General features: G+C 54.3%; 2 protein-coding genes across 2 annotated transcripts in view; one reads left to right on the top strand and one right to left on the bottom strand.

Annotated features, from left to right (window-relative positions):
- The first annotated feature begins 927 nt into the window (after positions 1 to 927).
- XKR8 (XK related 8) lies at positions 928 to 11500 on the top strand. The gene is made up of 3 exons (XM_048825901.2): positions 928 to 1350; positions 3730 to 3920; positions 5495 to 11500. Exons 1-3 carry the CDS (start codon positions 1034 to 1036, stop codon positions 6184 to 6186), a joined length of 1200 nt encoding a protein of 399 aa, XP_048681858.2. The 5' UTR covers positions 928 to 1033; the 3' UTR covers positions 6187 to 11500.
- Positions 11501 to 13364: 1864 nt separating this feature from the next.
- The window catches only part of EYA3 (EYA transcriptional coactivator and phosphatase 3), a 138912-nt gene continuing 130724 nt past the window's right edge, over positions 13365 to 21552 (bottom strand). Inside the window, 1 exon segment of the mRNA XM_048825899.2 lies at positions 13365 to 17248. Within this exon segment, the coding sequence (XP_048681856.1) occupies positions 17168 to 17248 (81 nt within the window). The 3' untranslated portion in view covers positions 13365 to 17167.

Genomic DNA, 21552 nt, shown 5'->3' on the forward strand with positions numbered 1-21552 from the left:
GGGTGGGGTGTTGGAGGTCCGGGGGGGCGGGGCCTGTCGGGGGGCTGGGGGGGGCCCGGGGCCAGGCGGCGGGGGTGGGGGGGGGGGGCAGAGCCTTCCCGACCCGGCCCCCGGCCCCCCAGCGAGGCCGCTTCCCGCGCGCGCTGCGGGCTGGGGGCCGCGGGCCGAGCCGCCGCCTCTGCCCCGCCCCGCCCCGCCCCGCCCCCGGCCGGGAGCGTCTCTCGGGCGGCGCCGCGGGGCCGGGAGCGGTCGGAGCGAGGGGGCAGCCGGAGCCGGGGGAGCCCGGGGGGAAGGAGGGGTCCCCAGGGGCCGGGGGGGAGCCCGGCGGGGGGGGAGGGTTTCAAGGGGCGGGGGGGGCAGCCCCGGGGAGGGGTCCCCAGGGGCCGGGGGGCAGCCCGGGGGGGGAGGGTTTCAAGGGGCAGGGGGAGCCCGGCGGGGGGGGGAGGGTTTCAAGGGGCGGGGGGGGCAGCCCCGGGGAGGGGTCCCCAGGGGCCGGGGGGCAGCCCGGGGGGGGAGGGTTTCAAGGGGCAGGGGGAGCCCGGCGGGGGGGGGAGGGTTTCAAGGGGCGCGGGGGAGCCCGGCGGGGAGGGAGGGGTCCCCAGGGGCCGGGGGGGAGCCCGGCGGGGGGGGAGGGTTTCAAGGGGCGGGGGGGGCAGCCCCGGGGAGGGGTCCCCAGGGGCCGGGGGGCAGCCCGGGGGGGGAGGGTTTCAAGGGGCAGGGGGAGCCCGGCGGGGGGGGGAGGGTTTCAAGGGGCGGGGGGGGCAGCCCCGGGGAGGGGTCCCCAGGGGCCGGGGGGCAGCCCGGGGGGGGGAGGGTTTCAAGGGGCGGGGGGGAGCCCGGCGGGGAGGGAGGGGTCCCCAGGGGCAGGGGGGAGCCCGGGGTGGGGGGAAGGATTCGAGGGGCGGGAGGGGGGGATTAGCCAGGGCAGGGAGGGTCCCGGGGGGGTTTGGTGGGAGCCGGCCCCTCCGGCACGGGGCACAGCGGGCAGAGAGCAGGGCTGTGCAGGGCGGCGACATCTGTGGCCCTTTGTGCCATGGCAGGGTCAGGCTATGGCTCTGCTGGCCCCCCCGCCCCATCCCCTCGGTACCGGTACCTGGACCTGCTCTTCGCCCTACTGGGCACTACTGCCTTCTTGGTAGACCTGGTCGCTGATCTGTGGGTGGCCGCCAGCTACATGCAGGCTGGGCACTGTCTCTGGGGGGGGCTGGTGCTGGCGCTGCTGGGCCTCTCCTCCCTGGCCATGCAGTGCTTCAGCTGGGCCTGGTACCGGACGGACAACATCGAACTGGAACTTCCCAGTGGCCGCTGCCTGGCTGCACTGCACCTCCTCCAGCTGGGCTATCTCTACAGGTAAGGAGGCTGCCCAGTAACTCCCCCTCTGCTGAGATCTTGCAGCCCAGGGCCACCTGTCCTCACCCTGACCTCAGCTGGAGAGGGGTCCAGGAGGTCCCTGCAGGCCCTGCGGCTGAGCGTTATAATTTACAAATAAAAACTACACTACACTGCAGTCAGTAACCGAAGGGTTAAAATATCACAGAGTGGCTGTAATTTTCCCCCTACCAGTTGTTACAAACCCAGGAAATTCAGGGTTAAGGTTCAACTGGAATCCAAAGAGCAGGGGTCTGGAAGTGCGCAGTCAAGGCCCCTGTATTCGTGCCGGGAACAGTGAGGCCCCTCAGTCATTCTTAGTGCACGGTCGGGTTGTGCTCCCGGGTCCCAGATGAAGCTGATTTTGAAAGACAATGTAATTTTTTTCATTTCCCCTCCTTGGTGCCCCTCCATTATACAAACAGTAACTTGCTGGCCAGGGACTCATTTGGTGGGCGGCAGGGCTTGGCTGGGGTGGGGCAGCTGCAGTAGGTGACCGCATGAGGAAACGTCAGAACTGTGCAACTCCCTGGTGCTAACGCATACGAAACAGTGCGTGGTTTTGTCTTTGTTCCCAGCGTGCACAAGGAGGCCAGGTCTGCAGTAAGGCTTGGTCTACACTGCCAACTTATACTGGTATAACGACGTCCCTCAGGGTATAGCTCTCCCGCGCCCGAGAGCGACCTCGCCCTCAGTGTGGCTAGTGCTGTCGAGGGAAGAGCCTCTCCTCTTGCCATAGTCACCGGCTCTGGGACGGGGCATTCCTGTGCCAGCGGGGAAAGCTCGCCTCGGTGTCTTCACCCTGCGCTGTTGCAGCACTTAGGTGTAGACAGGCCCATACGCTTCTGCTGGCGTAGCAGCGTCCGTCAGAGGTGGATTTGTTTGCAGCGTTGCTGTCCCGGCAAATCCCCGAGTAGAGCCGTGGCTGGAAGCGCGTCAGCCAGCACGGGTGACTTCGCTTGTGCAACGGGTCTCAGCAGAAGCTCTACCTCCAGGAGGGAGGTTTGCCCGTCCAGCAGCACCGGCGCAGTTGTATTAGCAAACCTTTTCTGCTGTTACAAGTGTGAGACACGCTCAGCTGCCTCAGGCCTCGCCCGCGCGGCCTCCGGTCTGGGGCTGGCTGCACGGCACAGTCCAGCGGCAAGCACAGAGAGCCGTGGGTCAGCTAACCTGGTTGTTGACGCTCTGCTGTTTTCTGGTGCAGAGGAGACCTAAGCTACTGCAGCTGCCTTGTCAGTTCCAGCCATTTCCCCTAAAACGTCCCACCTTTTCCGCCTGGGTTTTCCCTGCTGGGAGTAGTAGCACCAGGAAGGCTAGTGTACACAGGACTCGGAGGCCACCATCCCGTTGCCTAGACCTGCTTGGGTGTTCTGCTGGCAGCCCCCACGCGCGCGTTGAGAAAAGGCTGATGCAGACAGCCTCAGTGCTGTGCTGGGCTCACGGGGGCCTGTCCCTCTCCAGCACCGCCTCTGGAAGTGCCCCATGTTCTTCTCGGGGTGGAGGGTTTCATTCATTCTCTGCCCAGGGCACAGAAACAAACTGCTGAAGCTCCCAGGGTTTCCTGCACACTGGGGCTGTGTTTCAGGCTGCCACTGGAAGGTTCAGTATCTTGTGTGTAAAAAGCAATGTCATTTCCTGCATTTGAACCTATGGTTGTTAAAACTGGGCAGACTGTTTGCTGTTCACCACTTGAGCTGATTGCCCGGGGTTGTGCTTTGTTCAGCTGGGACAAGGAAAGTAAGTCACTTTCTCTTTTGGTTCTGGTCTGCTTCTAGTGGATTTCAGGTCAGTCTGTGGAGTGCTCCGTGCTGCAGTGTTTGGGTTGCAAATACTGCAGGGGAATGTTAAACTCAAACCAAAAGTCATTTTTACTGGAACTGGGGGAAAAATGACCCCCTGGATTTCTTTTTTTTTTTGATGGTGGATTATTAATACAGCCTAAACTTTGGGCGTAAAGTGACTTGACAGGTGAGTGGGAGATCTCAGCCTGTCAAACACAGCCCAAAGCGCCCAAATGAGTGACACTCTGAAGTTATTCATGCAGGAAATGTAACCTGATTTGGGACCCTGGTGTCAGCATACGCTCTGCATCATCCATATGATGAATGCTGACTGGTGACATAGATAGGTGTCCGTGAGAGAAGTCAGGGCAAGGCAGGTACTAGGGATTCACATGAGATCTCCCTTGATGTGAAGGGCATGAATGAGTGTCCCATTCACTTTGACAGGCACGGATTTAGAGCTGTCTTGAGGGCAGGCTGGCTCTGGAATCCCACAGACAGCCAGAGCTGTATTTGTGGCATAGAGGTGCTGCCCTGGTGTAGAGCAGCCTCTCATGGCAGGGCCGTGATGTCTGCGCAGGTGTCTCCGTGTGCTGAGAGCGGGCTGGCGAGCATGCAGGGTGGAGACTGCACAGGAGCGAGACTACGCTGTCTTCCTGTCCCACGACATCAGCATGCTGCGCCTCTTTGAGACCTTCCTGGAGGGCACCCCCCAGCTCACGCTTGTGCTCTCCATCGTTCTGCATACAAACAAGTTGGAGCCTTTCCAGGGTGAGTGGCACAGCTCCTGGGCGTGGTGGGGGCAGGGCACGGCACGGGGGATTCCTTATCACAGAGCTACCTGGTGAGGAGTGGGCGAGTGAGATAAGGGAACGATCCCCTGAGCTGCTTCAGCTCCGGCTTCTAAGGGATACGAGAGCTGGGCCTCGTTCTGGAGCCCGTCGGTCAGACTGGGGAGGTGCTGGTTCTCCCTGGTTGACCCCTCCTGCCCACAGTGTCTTGTGGTCCCAGCCCTGGGGGATTTCTCGCTAGCACATTAGCTCAGAGCTGGGGTTGAGCGTTGTGCAGTGCAGGGCTCCAGTTAGAGCTGCCCAGTGTAGCGGGGAGGTGAATCCCTAGAGGCTCGGAGCCGTCTGCGTGCACTGGCTCTGCGCCTGGGACACCCTCTGGCCAGACTCTGCAGGGTTGGGATGCGGTATGCTGCAAGGAAGGGGGTTCCGGCTGCTGGGAGACCGGACCATTGCCTAGTCGCAAGTGTTTCCCCTTTGTGCTGATGTGCCCATCTCAGACGCTGCAAAGCAGCTTGCTGAGAAGAGGGGAGGGGTTGGGATTTTGGTGCCCATGGGGAGGGATCCTCTCTGGGAGGTGGCAGAACACTCTGAACAAGGGGGGGCAAAAGCAAGGCCCTGCATTGAGCCCAGAGCTTGCTTCAGCCGGGAAAGGGATGTGTTGGGACCACAGAGCTGTGTGCTTAGCCAGGTGCAGGCATGGCACTCCCTGCATCTGAGCACATGGGGTGGGCACCGGGGCAGTGCCCTCGGAGATCGATTGGCTCTCAGAGCTTCCCAGTGGGACACAAAACTGGGCCAACCCTGAGCCCCCCACTCAGCTGAGGGCCAGATGCTATTCCATTGACTCCAGCGGGTCAGGATTACACCCCCCCCCCTTTAGTGCTTGGCTGCAGGGGGCGGCACAGACCAGGTTAATGGGAGGAGCTTGGTCCAGTCCCCCCCCCCCCGTCCAGGCTGGGCTGCCTCAGTCAGGAAGTAGCAGGGTGCCTCCGGCCTTAACCTCAGGCCCGGTCCTGTGGCTACACCCCACTCAGTCCTAAATGGCAATGGCTGAGTCACCTCCCAGCCCCACGGTGTCCCGCCTCCCCCGGCTGTTGGCATCCGGGCCAAGGAGGGCTTCCCCTGAGCCCTGCAGTTCTTTTCTGGTGCTGCCCCGTGGGGGTGGGGCACTCCCGTTCCAGGCATCTCACAGGGAGCAGGGCATGGAATAAGGGCTGGCCTGTGGCCAGGCACTTCCTAAGCGTTTCTGGGGCTCCCTGAAGCAGGAAGTGGCATGTTTCAGTGCAGGCCTATGGGGTGAGTGAGCGAGGGAGGTGTGCAAGGGAACGTGAGAGCAGCTGTGACACAGAGCCCTCTGGCTGGGGGGGCCCTTGAGAGCCGTGGGCTTTGTTCGTTGATCCAGGGCCTGGTTGCAGTGATGCCTCGTTGGGGTGAAGCCGGCACCTCTTCATGCCGGTCACTGGTGCCCAGGGCCTGAGCTGTTGCCTGATGCTCCATGCAGCTGCCCCCACTGCCTGTGGTCCCCGGTGATCCTTTCTCCCGCTGTTGTCATAGGGCTCGGGATTTTCACTGCCTCCCTATGCGTGGCGTGGTCGCTGCTGGATTATCACCAGTCCCTCCGCTGCTTCCTCTTGGACAAGCATGAGCTGGGCCCGCTCTCCTCCACCATCTACTTCCTGTGGAACTTCCTCCTCATCTGCCCCCGCGTCCTGGCAGTCGCGCTCTTCGCCACACTCTTCCCGTGCTACGTCGGCCTGCACTTCCTGGGCATCTGGGCTGCCATGCTCCTCTGGGTCTGGCTGCAGGGCACTGACTTCATGGAGTGCCCCAGGTGGGAGTGGCTCTACAGGGCCACGGTGGCCGTGATTCTATATTTCTGCTGGTTCAACGTGTCCAAGGGGCAGACGCGGCAGCGCAGCACGATCTATCATGGCTTCATCCTGGTGGACAGCGTGCTCCTCGCTGGCTCCTGGCTCTGGCACAATGCCCCTCTGCATGAGCGCTCTTTTCTGCTCCCTGTGCTTCTCGCTGCCCTGGTCTGCTTCGTGCTCGGGCTGCTGCTGAGAATCGCCTACTACAAATGGTTCCACCCCACGCTGCAGGTCCAGTGCCAGGCAAGCTATGATGAAGTAGACACTGCAGAAGGACTAGCCGGTTTCCGAGCTGGCCCAGTGCCGGCCCCTGTGAACAGACGGATGTACCAGCTGTCCCAGAACCACTTCTTGGTCTCTTTGCAGGCCGGGTGAAACTGGGGGAATGGGGACCTGGACAACGTGCCTCTCTGAGCGCAGCTGTCCCTGCTCCAGGCAGAGGGATTTACACCTCAGGGATCTGTGCTGCGGGATCCCAGGCCGGACCTGGCTCCAGCCATCTCGGCGCCTGCAGTGTGTTCCCAGGGACTGGGCACCACACCTCTGGAATGGGCAGCTGTCGCAGGGAGAGGAGATTGGAGCGAGCTAGGCGGGCTGAGGGCACTGGCATGTAGGGCCCAACAGCTGGCATCCAGCACGGGCAGCTGTGAAGCCTGTTCTGGTCTGGCATTCTTCTAATGGGACAGGCACTGCAGCGAGTGTCATGGGAGAACCCGCTATAAGAGTGCTGGACGCATTAACCCTTTATCGTTAGGCCCCTATTACAGGAACTTCTCACTTGTTTCTGCTGGTTGCTGTGGCCTCCCGGCTTCTGCTCTGCACATTGCCCTGTTCAGCCCCATCCCCATTTCCCTGCCAGGCTCACCACTGCTCTGTTTCAACAGAGTTCAATGGGAAACCGTGTGCTCTGTTCTTGGCAGGACCTGCCAGGTTTTCCATTTGTCTGGAATTTCTCTGCACCTGTGTTTTGTTGCTAATTTCAAAGCTTCCCTGTAGTAGTGGGTGACCCACGGCACCACACTGGGCGAGGCTTGGAGCCTCTAGGGATGACTTGGCCACTGCAGGGGGTGTTAGTTTGTTGATGTTTATAAAGGGAAGGGTATAAATATATGGTGTTATAATAATGTGCCATCGACAGAGACCTAGTCTCTAGCTCCGCACTTTCAGGAGGGAACAGCAGCATGTTCCTGTTGGAGAGATGGGGGTAAGCATGTGAAGAATTCAGGGCGGTGGAGGGGAGGTGAATGGTGTGGAGAATTCAGGAGGGTGGGGGGGGCAATGGTGTGGAGCGTTCGGGGGGTGGGGGGGAACGGCGTGGAGCAGTGGTTTTCAAACGGCAGGTCGCGGCATGGAAGGCGCTGGGTCGCAGCGGCTCCAGTCAGCACCGCAGCCTGGGCCGTTAGAAGTCTGGTTGGTGGCGCTGCCCGGCTAAGGCAGGCTAGTCCCTGTCTGCTCTGACCCCGCGCTGCGCCCTGGAAGGGGCGAGCAGCAGGTCCTGCTCCGGGTGGGGTCGTCGGGCTCCGCACGCTGCCCCTGCCCTGAGCACCAGCTCCGCACTCCCTCTGCCCCGGCCCAGAGCCCCCTCCCGAGCCCCGCAGCCCTCTGCCCCAGCCCTGAGCCCCCTCCCACACCCCGAGCCCCGCAGCCCTCTGCCCCGGCCCAGAGCCCCCTCCCACACCCCGAGCCCCGCAGCCCTCTGCCCCGGCCCAGAGCCCCCTCCCACACCCCGAGCCCCGCAGCCCTCTGCCCCGGCCCAGAGCCCCCTCGCAAACCCCGAGCCCCGCAGCCCTCTGCCCCGGCCCAGAGACCCCTCCCACACCCCGAACCCCGCAGCCCTCTGCCCCGGCCCAGAGCCCCCTCGCAAACCCCGAACCCGCAGCCCTCTGCCCCGGCCCAGAGCCCCCTCCCACCCCCCGAGCCCTGCAGCCCTCTCAGAGCCCTCTCCCACACCCTGAACCCCGCAGCCCTCTGCCGCAGCCCTCTGACCCAGCTCTGCTGGGTCACGGGCAACAACAATTTCCTTCAGCTGGGTCTCCAGAAAAAAAGTTTGAGAACCACTGGTGTGGAGAATGGTGGGGTGGGGGGAGGGGAATGGCTTGGAGAATTCGGGGGATGGGGGGTGAATGCTCTGAGCTGAGTAAACCTTTTGCTCTTTTTCAAAACAAAGTTAAAATGTTGAAGTTTTTCCAGTGTTGGTTCTTTGTTGCAAAGATAATTGGTGTGTTCCTGCATGAATCCCAGCCCCGATCGTGGCCCCTTTCCCCCCCCAGCCGTGGCTGACCCTCTGCTCACCTCGGTGGGGTAGTGAGGAGTTGCTTTCCCAGCATTAGGAAACAAGAGCTTGGTGTGGGAGTTGTCACGCTTGGTTCCTGCAGGGACCCACACACTGGCTGTCGTTGGCCCTGGTGGGAGCGGGGCTGCTGATTGATTGCAGTTTCCAGTGTGGTGTAGCTAAGTTGCTTAGTTTCCAGTTTGTGGGAAGCATCTGAGCCTGGCCTCCTGCCGTTTCTTGGCCTGGCTCTTGTGGCTTTAGGCACTTTCCAAGGTGCCCAGCTGGAGAGGTGTGTTTCCGTGTAACAGTCCTAAAGCTGCCCCAGCTGGGCAGGAGAGGGGCTGAGGTTTGTGGCGGGCGAGTATCAGCCCTGGCACTGGGTTTGGCTGGATGGCCAGCTCTGCAGGACCCTGGGCCTCAGTCCACCCCCTCCCTTCCCTCCAGCACCAGGGCAGGAGTCTGGGAGCGTGCAGGCCTTGCCTAAGGTCAGGAGCTGCACTGGTTGATTCAGCTTCCAAGATGCTCCAAAATCCCACCACAACTGGCTGCTCTTGGCTTAGCATCAGTCACTCCCTTCCCACTGATGCTGAACTGCTGAGAGCCAGTTAGGTATTGCAGGGGTTAAAGGTGGCAGCTGCAGGAGGCCCAGGCCTGCCTGTGAGAGATAAGAACCCTCCAGCTGCACAGGAAGGGTGTATCCAAGCCTGGCAGGGCCAAGGGGCCCAGCTCTCGCTGACGGGCCCTTCCCATCTCTGTTTCCATGAGCGCCCAGTGTCCTTTAAGAGGGGATTGGGGATGGGCCATGTTCCAGTATTGGCCAGGGTCAGCAAGGCCCTGCAGACACCTCCTCCTGACCTCTCTGAATTTATTGTTAGAAGTTCTCAGCAGAAAGTGTCGGCACTGGGCGGAGTACCCAGCAGCTTGGTAAAGCCCAACTGCACAGGCCCTTGTGTAATTTTCAGAACAAAATAATGACCCCCCCTCCCCCCCAGGCACCAATAAATCTGCTGCAGGGCACCTTCCCATCGGGGCCACGCTGCTGTGTGACTGGAGCTGCTCTTAGTGTGCTCAGAGCCGAGCTGTCAGCCACCCTACGTGCTCTTCAAGCACAGTCTGTTAGACGAATGGCCACTAGGCCAGGCCTAGCGCAGGCCAACACAGGACTGGGCTGGGCCAGGCCACCACTGGGCTTCTTCTGTTTGTACAGCACCAATCGTGATAAAAAGGATTGGGCCCATAATGCTTTGTGCTCCCCAAGCACCCTGGAACACCAGCCAGAATCCAGTAGTGCAGACCCAGGGCTGGCCTGTAAATGCAGACTGGGATCAGGCCCTATGGAAACCTGGCTTCCACGGTGAGGCCATTCACAAGGGAAACGAGTTGCAGTTTCAGGGTGAGGGGACAGTTGTCCTTATCACATCTCACGGGCTGCCGGCTGTGTGTCAGGGCTGTTCTGCACTGAACTTCAGCTTGAAACATCCTTCCCATTGCGGATTTAACAGGCTGCATAGAGCAGCTCCCAGCAGGATTAGATGCCTTAGAGACTTGGGCTCCTGAACAAGACAGGTGAGCAGGTCCCTGCGGCATGCATCAGCAAGCTGGGAGGGACCCCACATGTGGAGATGGCAGGGTCCCCCAGGGCCATTCCCACACAGCCCGCAGGGAAGGAGAATGCAGTCCCAGCAATTTAGGTGATGGGCCAGGAGCATCAGTGTGTGGGGCTCTGCCTGGCCTCAGCCCATTGGGGAGAGCCCACTGCTGGTGAGTCGGGAAGGGAAATGACAGCTCTGGACTCTGGGGAGGATGTAGGAGGTGGCTGAGGGAGGGAGGGAGTGGTAGGGGAGACCAGGACCTGTCCAGATGTAGTTTAAGGTAACTCCAGCAGAAGGCAGCAGGTGATTTCTCTGCGCCAGCTCTAAGAAAGATACAGCCAACAAACCTCTGTTTAGTACCATCTCCCTTGGGCACCAGCCATTCAGTGGCCAGGGCCTCTGCCCTAAACAAGTTGCTCCAGGCCTAGCCAGAGCCAAACTCTTTCTGCCCTCTAGCCCTTTCCTCCCAGCCAGGCCTGTGCTGGGGCCAGGGTGGCTCTAGTTCCTGACCCCCCCCAGGAGCAGAGAGGATACGTTCTAGGATCTGACTGGGGCCCTGGCTCCTACACCCCTCATGCTCTGCCTAATGTCTCTGCTGTGGTCCCTGCATGTTCGTCAAGGCCTTCTCCATCCCTGGGATGGAACCTGGGGCAAGGCCCAGAGCTCATGAACAGCAGCAGAGATGGGACCCTCTCACTGCTGGAGGGCTTTCCAGCCAGCTGCGAAAGGTCAGCACCAGCTGAAACAATGGGGTGGGAGGGAGCTGGGGTCAGGATGGTCGACTTATCAGTGCCACCTGCCCCTTATGCCCAAGCACTACAGGATAACCCTGAGCGCCCACCCCTAGTAGCCACCCATCTGGTGACATGGGGGACGGTTGGAAATCAGATCAAAAGCTTTCCCAACAGCCTCAACCCTATCCCCACCCCTGCCAATCTCACACCACCCCAAGAGGTGGGGCATAGAGCTGCGGGTCTACACATGAGATGTGCCTTGTGAGGCAACCCTTTCCCCCACATGGCCCATACGGGTGAAACATCCCCTCCACCTGGGGGGACTTTCCCCACCCACCCTGCATGGCCCATGGTATTTCCACACCATCCTTCAGGCCCACGTGTGGGAGAGGAGTGGAGGCGTTGCCCCGTTATTCACAGGAGAGATGGGGTGCTGCCTTTGGCTGTGCAGTAATTTGTTTCCTCACCTCCTGTGAGAATAGCTGAGAGTTGCTAAAGCCCCAGAAGGTGGGCAAGAGTCAGGCAGACACGCAGAAGGGGTTTTTCCCCAGGCAGCGCTCAAGAGGGCTGGAGCATCTTGTGTCACTGCCAGGTAGGTGCAGCCCAAAGCACATGACTGGGAAAACATCATGAACTGCCAGACTAGGCCCCCCCAGGTGGGGATGTGGCACCCTCTTCAGGGGGGTAACTGCACACTAGACTGGGACGAGTATTGCTCCCAGCTGGCCTGTGCAAAGCAGGGTGGATTGATTTAAGTTATTGATTTTAGTCAACTTCTCCATTTGTACTTCTGCACCTTCCTTTAGAAAATGACTGTCTTATTAAGTGAGATGAACATGTTGATTTACAACCACATAGAGCCTTGACACGAGATTTTGAACACTTTTGCTACCTCGGAGAGTTCACTACAGCAATATACATTTATGTAAGCAATATACAGCTTAATATTTTCAGATTCTTAACTGTACATTTTTAGTAGATTAGAAAATGGTGAATGATGTATTGCTATTTACTAGATAACTTTTTGCTCATTAGGATGGTAACTGGAATTTAAACAAACAAAACAATAAAATTTATTTTTATTAAACAAAGCTACCTTAAAAGTTATGTTTTGATAAGACATGTATGTAAAACACGTTTCACATTTATAACAATGATTTATCAGAGAGAGGGGATTAACTGTGGTCAGTGAATTAAACTGATTATTTCAGATGTTCTGATAATTAGTCTAAAACTTTTGCCGCCTTTGGAATTTACATGGAAAGCAGGTCAAGTTATTTTCAATAAAGAAAGCATGTTATAAACAGGTGCAAGAGAACCAGACAGAGTAAAGCCAAAAGGCCATTCTGATATAATCCAGAACCTGTTGAAATTATGCTAGTTAAAAACAGATTATGGGGCCAGAAGTTAATGTACCAAAATTGGTGTGCCTTGCATCTTTTCGGTGCATTGTTTGCATTCAGCACTTGTTCCTTTTTTATCCAGAGGTACAGGAATCTCTCGAAAATATTCCAATAGGGTCTTTTTTATGACCTGCAGCCATGGTGGATATTTCCCTGCCGTTTCCAGGTGTTGAAATTAGCACTAAGGCTGCACTCTGAAGAACACTGTCCCTTCTTCCCAGTGCCGTTTTGATACTGGTGTTGCTCCTTTCCGGTTGCACAATCTGCTCCTTCTCCCCCTTACATAACTTCCCTGCCTCCCCCCCCCGGAAAAAGAAGAACTAACAGCAATCCAAGACTTCTGCTTGTGTAACTCACAGGCCTGTTGCACTGCAGTATTGTACTTGTTTAGAGACAGAGAGGGAGACAGTTCAAAAGTTAGTGGATGTCTGTGCACACATGCAAGGGGACAGAGCAAGGCCATTTACTGGAACTGCCCAGCCCCAGCCAGAAGCAAGGGCTGGGAGTTACTGGGCAGATCACTTTTTTCATGAGCTCGAGAATAAGTTTCCATGGCAGGTGGAGTCATAAATATTCATAATTTGAGAACTGAGGCCATCAGGGCTCATGTAGGGACAAGCTATAAAATAGGAGTATGAGACCCCCACCCCGAGGTGGGCTCAATGGATGATCCTGATGAGATACATGATGGTGTCTCCTAGCGTCAGAGGCTGGGTCCCAGTGCCTGTGATGACAGTCTTTTGCACCCAATAGCACATCCCCAGGTCCCCCACAGGATGAAACCATTAACGTGGCTCCCGACCTATCGTGCCATCTTTATAAAGCTTAGCCTCAGAAGGAAACATCTTTCTATAGAAAAACAGCTTTTAACCCAAAGGTTTTGCTAGAGGCTCATGGATTCAGCAGTTATTTTTTATTTAAATGTTTAAGAGATTATAATAAGTTTTGGCCATAACAGATCTTGTATTAAATTCAGATTTAGTTTTAAACAGGTTTATTTTTAAAAATAAAAACTTATAATTTAAACAACACAATCAAAAAAATTCCATGCAAGTCACAGAACTGATCAATGTTTCTCCCCACGGTGCAGCATGAGCTTGTGGTTCTCCGTCCAGCCCACACAGCAAGCACAAACTACCCCATGTTGGCAGCCACAGCACAGAGGCAAAAGTCTGGCATGAGCCATGAAGAGCATGCTCCTCATTCGCCCTGAGAGATGGCCCTTCCAGGAGAGGGTTCAGAATTTTCCCCTGCCCATAATCAGCTGCAGGGCTGTCACACTGAATTTTAAAGCCAGCAAGTGGCTTTAGTGCCATTTACACTAAACGTAAGAATGGCCAGGCTGGGTCAGACCAAAGGTCCATCTACCCAGTATCCTGTTTTCCGACAGTGGCCAATGCCAGGTGCCCCAGAGGGAATGAACAGAACAGATAATGATCAAGTGATCCATTCCCAGCTTCTGGCAAATAGAGGCTAGGGACACCATCCGTGCCAGGGCACAATTGCTGCTGGGCGGAGATGTGACAGGTTTTCAGAGAACAGACCATAGCAATTATTACAGAAAATAGACTTTATTTTTCCAGTTTATAGGACAGTTCCCATCACACAGAACATGACTGGTCACGGAATCCACAGCCATTAATGCCCTCAGTCATATACATACACTGCAACCAACACCTAGTTCTGTGTAAGGCATCTGGCGGGTCCAGGGGGAACCACCTGCTTGCTAATATACTCGAGTACAAAGGGGTAATGCAGCCCTGCCAGGGCACTGGGAACCAGTAAGCGTCAACAGGCTGGTTTTTAAAGTAACAGGGCTACAGCAAAGCTGAGGACACAGACTTTACCGACTCCGCCAGGAGGGCATAGGAATGCTCAGAGGGAGCATTTTAGGGCTGTGCAGCTTTTCCAGCTTTAGAATTTGACAAGTTGCTGGTTAAATTACAATCAAATTGAAAATAATCAAAAAGCAACAAAGCAGCAGGCAGCAGAAATGGTTTTCAAACAATCCTCTTCTGAAGAGAATCCCACGCCTGCCAGCTCATTAGAGAAGGGACAAGTCTCACAAATGCAGCCAGCCGAGGAAAGAATAAAACAGCCAGGTTAACCTTTATTAATGTAACACAGAAATGTACCATCAACCTCCTGGTAGAAAAGTATTTTACATACGTTGGAGGGGACATCGTATAAATATCGCTAGGAAAGGTCAATGGCTGCAATAGTTTCACACTCAGCCTAAATTTTGCTGAGGTCTTAAAGGTTCCTTAAAATAATCTGAAGTAAACAAACACAAAGCAAAGCCTGCCAGCTATCTGACTGCTCAGCACCTTGGCTTTTACACTCACTGCAAGCACCGGAGCGTCCCCCCAAGGCAGGGCTCCCCTGCAGTTCTACATTGTACAGTGACTGAAGGGGGGAAGGGGGGGTCCCGAGGTTAAGGCACAGATTTCAAATCCCAAATTAAGCTCACTGAAGCATGAGAGACGTGTTCCAAACAGGCTCAGTTTCACAGGACAAAGTGCCTCAAGCATGTTTACAAAAGAGCTTCTGGCTAGTGACCCTCACCAGCAAGAGATGCTTATGGAAACCAGAACGGATTCTCCTTTGATCATCCAAAGTAGACTTTCTCATCTTCAGACGCACGCAGCATCTGTGTCTTTGGAAACTATGCATTTTCACGTGGTTAATTTCCTGCTGGCTGCTCCCCACTCTCAGTGGTTAATGTAGTAGCTAACCCTTCTATGGGCTTTATTTTACAAATAGGTGCTTTAAGGAGCTGAGAACAAGGCAACTCCAGTACCTCCTGTCACATATAGGATATCCCTCGCCGCACTCCTCTAGCGTCTCCAAACACACGGGCACCTCCATATACAGTGCATGCCTTCCCTGCCCCACGTCCTTCTCCCCCAGCACACAACATGTTAGGGAGAGCAGAGACAATGGGGTCTCCTCCCAATGCCAGTGCGTAAACCTCACTGGGGTAATGGCAGCAACATGAGCGAGACACACTGCTGTGTCTGAACACTACATGACCAGGCAGCCTCCCTCCGGCCACCAATGCAGGGAACAGAGCAGCAGTTACAAATACAGATGTAGTTCCAGACATTAGGACAATTCCCATATAATGAGCCATTAAGTAACTACTCACTGTTGAAACTGGCATCACAGATTCTCTACCAGGGAAGTTGCTTCCCAGACTGAATGGTTTCTATGTACATGCCACTAAACACATGGAAGAAGTTTCTTGGGGAGTCAGCTACAAATGCACCCAGCTCTGGAGTATATCAGTTTAAGGTCAGAGTGCAAAACTAGTGCCTAGTGAGTGGATAGAACAAGAAAGGTAGGCTCCTAGTGCCAGGGCTCCCTTTGGCCGTCGGGAGGAGACGACATTCCTTATTTGTTGTTTTATCAAGGAGGTCAAAGATATAAATACACCTGAAATCCAGAGACCCCTATGCTTCCCCAGTTCTCACCACTCCGGCTCTGCCTAGATTAGCAAACCCATCCAGCTGTCCCAAGGTTCAGAGCTGACAGTGCTTAGAACAGTGGCAGCAGCCAGCAGGCTCCAGCACTGCCTACACCCGTGCAGCTGAGCTGGTGCTAGCCATAACGCCAAATTCTCAGACTGTCTCTGGCACAGACAGGGCTCACTGCCAGTGGATTTCCTTAGAAATGCATGAGCTTGCTGCGATGGGGGAGTAGGTCAGGCACTTTGGTAGCTGTGGCCAAAACATGCAGCAGCTCAATGTCCCTCTCAGTGTGTAGCTCTTTGGAGTGAAGTGCTGAGCTTCCCAGACCATCCCCTCTACAGGTTCCAGATCACAGATCAAGGGCTGTCTCGGGAGCTCAGGATGTCTAAAGATGGGATCCTTCGGGTACATCAAACCTTTCATAACCCAGCTGAGCACGAACAGCAGAGAAGACGTGCTGCTGCTGGACATGAGAGGCTCCTACACTGTACACAGGAACCTCCCAGTCGCACATGTTCAGGTGCTACCATGGCACATGCTTAGGAAAGAGGCAGAAGCGTTTCACATGGGATAGGGAGAGCTATGCACAACAAAGCCCTGCAGCTAACACTGGAACTGCCCTCTGGCAATCTCCAAGGTCTAACACATGGCCAGTACCGAGCAGGGTGGTGCTAAGATACAGGTCTTCTCACTGGGAGCTGCTGTCACTTACACCCTAGCAGAAAGGCCAATGTAGCTACAATCCATGTCTGGGTGCAGTGGGGGAGTGGGTTGGGTGTCTCCACTCATTGCTAGTGGCTCTGGGTCTCAGTTGTCCTAGAAAACAGAATTCCACTGACAAAGGGATTTTTGTCGGGTGTAACGGGGTCTGTAGTGTAGTGGGAAGAGGAATCCAAGCAACTGAACCTGATTCTGCCAACAGGAACTTACTGGACCCAGACAGAACTGGGAGAAACAGCCCAGAAAGCTCATTGACATTTCCTTTCCTAATATAATTTATGAGGATAATTGTGCCTCAAATCACTGGTGGCCAAGTGAAGAACCTCCCATCACATCAGCAGTGCTGAATGAAATACAGCACATGTTCCTATAGTGCCCATCACTCTGTAGTCCAGATCACTGGCCATTGGCGAGGCTAGAATTTGGTAATTCTTAGCTGGGAGATAGGGCCCAGGGGAAGGGGTCTGTGGTGACTGAATAGAGATGCAAGCGTTCACTAGGAAAGCAGACCTTTTCCTATAGGGGGAACTACAAGTCCTGGATACATGCCCTTCTTCCTCGTTACTATGCAGTGAAGCTGTCTTGGAACAAAATCTAAAGAAATGGCACTAAATTAACTTCTCTGAACAGATGGGGCGGGGCTCATTTTCACAGTGACAGAGGTATTTTTGACATTTTCATTAATATTTCAAAATTAACAGACTTTTTGGCCTTGCAAGACGGGGAAAATTCAACCCTGCCCCAGACGCTGGACTCTTTTCTATAAAAATAATGTCTATACATTCACTGTGGGTTCTATAACTAAGTTGGTTAGAATGGGAGAGGGATCTTACAAAATCTGTTGCTATTATATTACCACAAGGATAAGCACAGTGAATCTCTGGCGATTACCAGCTAGAGCTCCTTAGCCCCAGTCATTCCCTTCTTTAGAAAACAGAGAACAATTAAAGACTGCAGCTATACTGTGTCTGCTGCTTTGGGTAAACCCCTTTGTACCTGGCAGTACCCGTGCTCCTGAGGAAGTGACCGGATGTCACCTCCTACTGTACAGTTTGCATTAGCTACATTTCTTCATCAAGGTGAAAAGAAAGCTCCCAGACAGACAAGATTTCTGCCCCTCCTGGAGAGGGGCTTGAAAGGAGCTACATTTGCTCCTCTCAGCTTCTTACAGGAAGTCTAACTCGAGGGCCTGGTGAAGGGACACAAGGTCTGCATGGTTCGTGATCCTCCAGAAGGGCATGTTGTGCTGCAACAGAGAGTTACAAAAACACGGTTACAGAACAGCTATCCATCTCCACATAGTCACATCAAAGTGCATAGGTCGAGTTTGACAATGCAGTCCCAAAGCTGACAGGCCCTAGCATACACTGGGCCACCAGGATTCCGCTGGCCTGTTCATGCCTGTGCTACCCACACCTCTATGTTCAGGATGAACAAGGCTGCAGTCAGCTGAATTACAGAAGGTGCTGACCTCAGGCTGCTGCTCTCAGAGGACAGTTTGCTGCCTAGTTTACAGGAGGAGCATGCTTAGATGAGAAAGCAGCTGCATGGCACATGCATGAGAGTCAAGTCTGCATAAAGACTGTACAGACAGTGACTTAGTGCACTTGGCAGTTAGCAGGATTGGATTGAACAACCCTGAACAGCTTGCTTAACCAAACTGTCAATACCCACCGTTAGTCTAATTTATAAAACTGAGAGGGGATAACCAGGAGCAATCTAGTGATCTAACGACTGTTAGGAATGGAGTCCTCACTCATTTCATTGGTGAGGTGCATTTCAGAGACCTTGCACCTCACCAATCAATGTAATACGGTAACATTCTCTGCGATTATCTAATGAGGATGGTATTGTACTAACAGGCTATGAATGCAAGTTAAATGCAACCAAAAAAGGAAGCACCCAAGGGAGACATTAAGGCTGAGAAATCAAGCCCTCAAGAGTCAAGTAATTCTCCAAATTAAAGGATCTCCCACCATGTTAACTCTGTCAGGCTCCACATCATCCTGTACGTACACCCACTGTTAAACAGCATGCCTTGGGGGAGAGGAAAGTAGGGTTACAGTCCCCCCAGCAACTGTGGTTCTTTGAGATGATGTGGTCAGCGTGGATCCCACGGTAGGTTTGCATGCACCGCTGGTGTCAGATTGGGGTCTTTTGAGAAGCATCCATCGAGGCTGTGCATGTGCCCCATGCCTCCTCATGCTCCCATACGAGGGCATAAAGGGAAGGACAGCCATGACCCTCCTTCAGTTCCCTCGTAATTCTCCCTGGATAGCGGGATGAGGAGTCTTGGCTGTATCAGTCAAACAGGAATTGAATTGAAGCACTGCTGTCCCGAACCTGTGAAATGTTTCACAGAGGTCAGTGGGTTGCTCCACGTGGCTGCCCTACAACGGTCAGTGCAGTTCTGCAGCAGGCCAGAGATGTTGCCAGTTCCTGCTGGAGCGAGCCTTGATGTTTGGAGGGGCAGGCGCAGCAGCCAACCGATAGCAAGTGGAAACGCACTGTGTGCTCTCCGTCGAGATTTGCAGGAAGGAGATGGCTTGGCCTTTCAACACATCACATGTGGCCACGAAGAGGCAGGGAGGAGGTCTGAGAGGCTTAGCCTTGTTGATGTAACTAAGCAGGCTCTTGGAACAGTCAGAGTATGAAGCTTCAGGAAGAGGACTGGTAATGATAGAGACTGGTTCAGGTGGAGTTCTGAACTCAGGGTGATTTCATCACCACTGCTCCCTGTCGAAGAAGGTACATGGCAGTCCAGCCATGAGAGCTTGTGCTTCAGCGCCTCTGTGCTGATGTGATGGCCATGAGAAAGGCAGTCTCAATGGTGAGATGGCACAGTGAGCATTCTGCTAATTATTCTCAGGGGGGCTCCATGAAATATAGGAGAACCACATGAACCTTCCATGTGAGAGTAGGGTCTCTTACTGGAGGCAGGTCTGGAGAAGGCCCTTGAGAAATCTTGACTCTGTCTGGTGTGAAAAAACAGAGTGTAACTGTGTTGGAGTGTGGCACACTGATACTACTGCCAGATGGCCTTTAAGGGAGCTAAGGCCTAGTCCTTCCTGCTTCAAGGACCAGTATGTAGTCCAGAATTTTTGGTATCAGGGCCTTAGCTGGGTTTACATCATTTTGAGTTGTCTACATGGAAAATCTTTTCCACTTCGAGGAGCAAGTCTTCCCACAGGAGGGTTTCTGACTCTGCAGAAGGGTCTCCTGGACCTGCAGGGAGCAGTCTCCATCAGTCCTGTTGAACCTTCCAACATCCAGGCCATCAGATGCAGCAACTACAGGTCCAGGTGCAATACCAGCCCCTGGTTCTGCAACTGCATGTCCAGGTAGGTGGAAAGGTGTATTAATGGAGATGTCTGCAGGAGACCTGACAGCCAAACTTGCCTCAGCCAGGAAGAGGCTATCATTATGACCATAGCTTGGTCCCATCTGATCTTGGATATGATCCTGGGGATCGACAGAAAGGGAAGTAGTCCTTGAGACCACTGAAGAAGAAAGGTGTCTGTAAGCGAGCGGGACTAAAACCTCCCATGGAGCAGAAGTCCTTGCATGTGGCATTGTTCACCATGCAAACCGGCCTATGGTGGGAATAGCCCACCAGCAAAACACTGGATCTAGGGATGGATTTCCACAGTGACCACTTGTGGTTGGTTGCCACGTTCCTGCTCAGGAAGGTGCTAGGTTGTTGCTAACCCCTGTTCAGTGCAGAGCTACTGGAGTCACTGTGTGTCAGTGGCACCATTTCCAGAACACAATCGCCTCCAGGCAGGAAGGAGATGATCGAGTACCTCCCTGCCTGTTTATGTAGTGCATCACCAGAGTGTTGTCCATAAGGATCTGCACTGTGGCATTCCAGAGGGCAGATAAGAATGCTATGGAAGCCAGCCTGATGGCTCTTAGTTCCAAGACATTCACATGGAGTTTTAGATCATCCTGAAGCCAGAAAGCTTGCATCTGCAGGTGGTTCAGGTGGACACTCCAGCCTGTGACCAGCATCATCATCAGGGAGGGGATTAAAAAAGGTACCCCTTTTCTTATGTACAGTGGGTCTAGCCACCATTCGAGGTACCACAGGACATAGGGTAGGTCTGAGACTTATTTGGTCATAAGGAACCTAGATGGGGAATAGACTGTCCTCAGCCAGTGTTGCAGGAGGCTCAGGTGAAGTCTGGTAAGTGGTGCCACATACGTGAGCACAGACTTAAGGCCAAGGGTCTCAGACATGGACACACTGTGGTTGTTGGCCTTGTCTGTGGGTCACATACTACAACTGTAGGGACTGGAACTTGTCCTCAGTTTGGCAAAAGCTTTCCTCAAAGGAGTTGAGCAGAGCTCCTTTGAACTCTAACATCTGTGCTGGTACAAAAGACAACATCTCATGGTTTACCAGGAGTCCCAAGTGGGAGAACGGAGCGAGGATATGAGCTGCTTTGATCTCCCCTTCGGATCTGCCTCTGACCTGCCAGTTGTCTAGATACGGGGAGACATAGATTCCTTGTTTCCTTAGATGCTCGGCCACCATGGACAGACACTTGGTGAACACTCTTCGCTCCGTAGAGTGTCCAGAGAACAGAACCCTGTACAGATGACAGTCGGGCCCCACTGCAAATGCTTAATACTTCCTGTGGGCCAAGTGGATGGCGATTTGGAAGTATGTATCCTGAAAATCAAGAGCCACAAACCAGTGGAGCTTGGAGTTCATGGAGGCAAATATTACCATCCTGAATCTGAGATGGCATATGTATTTGCTGAGTCTCTTCAGGTCTAGGATAGGTGAAGACCTCTTTTCTTCTTTGGGACAGGGAAATATCAGGTTTAGAAGCCTCTTCTCCTGCACTCCTGAGGTACCTCTTCTATGGTTCCTAGGCAAAGCAATGGGGTCCACTTCTGTTCGTTATAGGCTCTTGTTAAAAAGGTCCCTGAAAAGGGATGGGGTGGGTGTGGGTGGATATCAGGTAGGGAATGGAACTGGATAGAGTCTGCTTTTCTGAAGTCCAGGGTCCGTATTCTGCTGCTCTCCTTTATTCCTTGTCTCAGGATCCTGAATTTGACCATCTCATGGTCACTGCCTCCCACGTTCCCATCCACTTTTGCTTCCCCTACTAATTCTTCCTGCTTTGTGAGCAGCAGGTCAAGAAGAGCTCTGCCCCTAGTTGGTTCCTCCAGCACATATCCATCCATGACAGTACTCCAGTCATGTGAGTTATCCCACCAAGCCTCTGTTATTCCAATCACATCATAATTCCTTGACTGTGCCAGGACTTCCAGTTCTCCCTGCTTGTTTCCCAGCCTTCTTGCATTTGTAGAAGGCATGGAAGGCAGCATGTTTGGAGTCCGCCATTCTAAGTTCCTGTACAGGTGGGCTGTCTCTATGGGCAGGTTGTACAGGGGATCTGCAAGCAGCTGTTGGTTTGACAAGTGCTAAGAACAGAATAGGCCAATAAAAATAAAGAATGAAGGTGGTTCTGAAGAATCTCAGAAGATCTGAAGGAGTTTTTTGATAAGTTTAGCTGGAGTGAAAGACTAGATGGTCAG

Source organism: Caretta caretta, chromosome 19 (assembly GCF_965140235.1).
Source record: "Caretta caretta isolate rCarCar2 chromosome 19, rCarCar1.hap1, whole genome shotgun sequence".
NCBI lineage: Eukaryota > Metazoa > Chordata > Testudines > Cheloniidae > Caretta > Caretta caretta.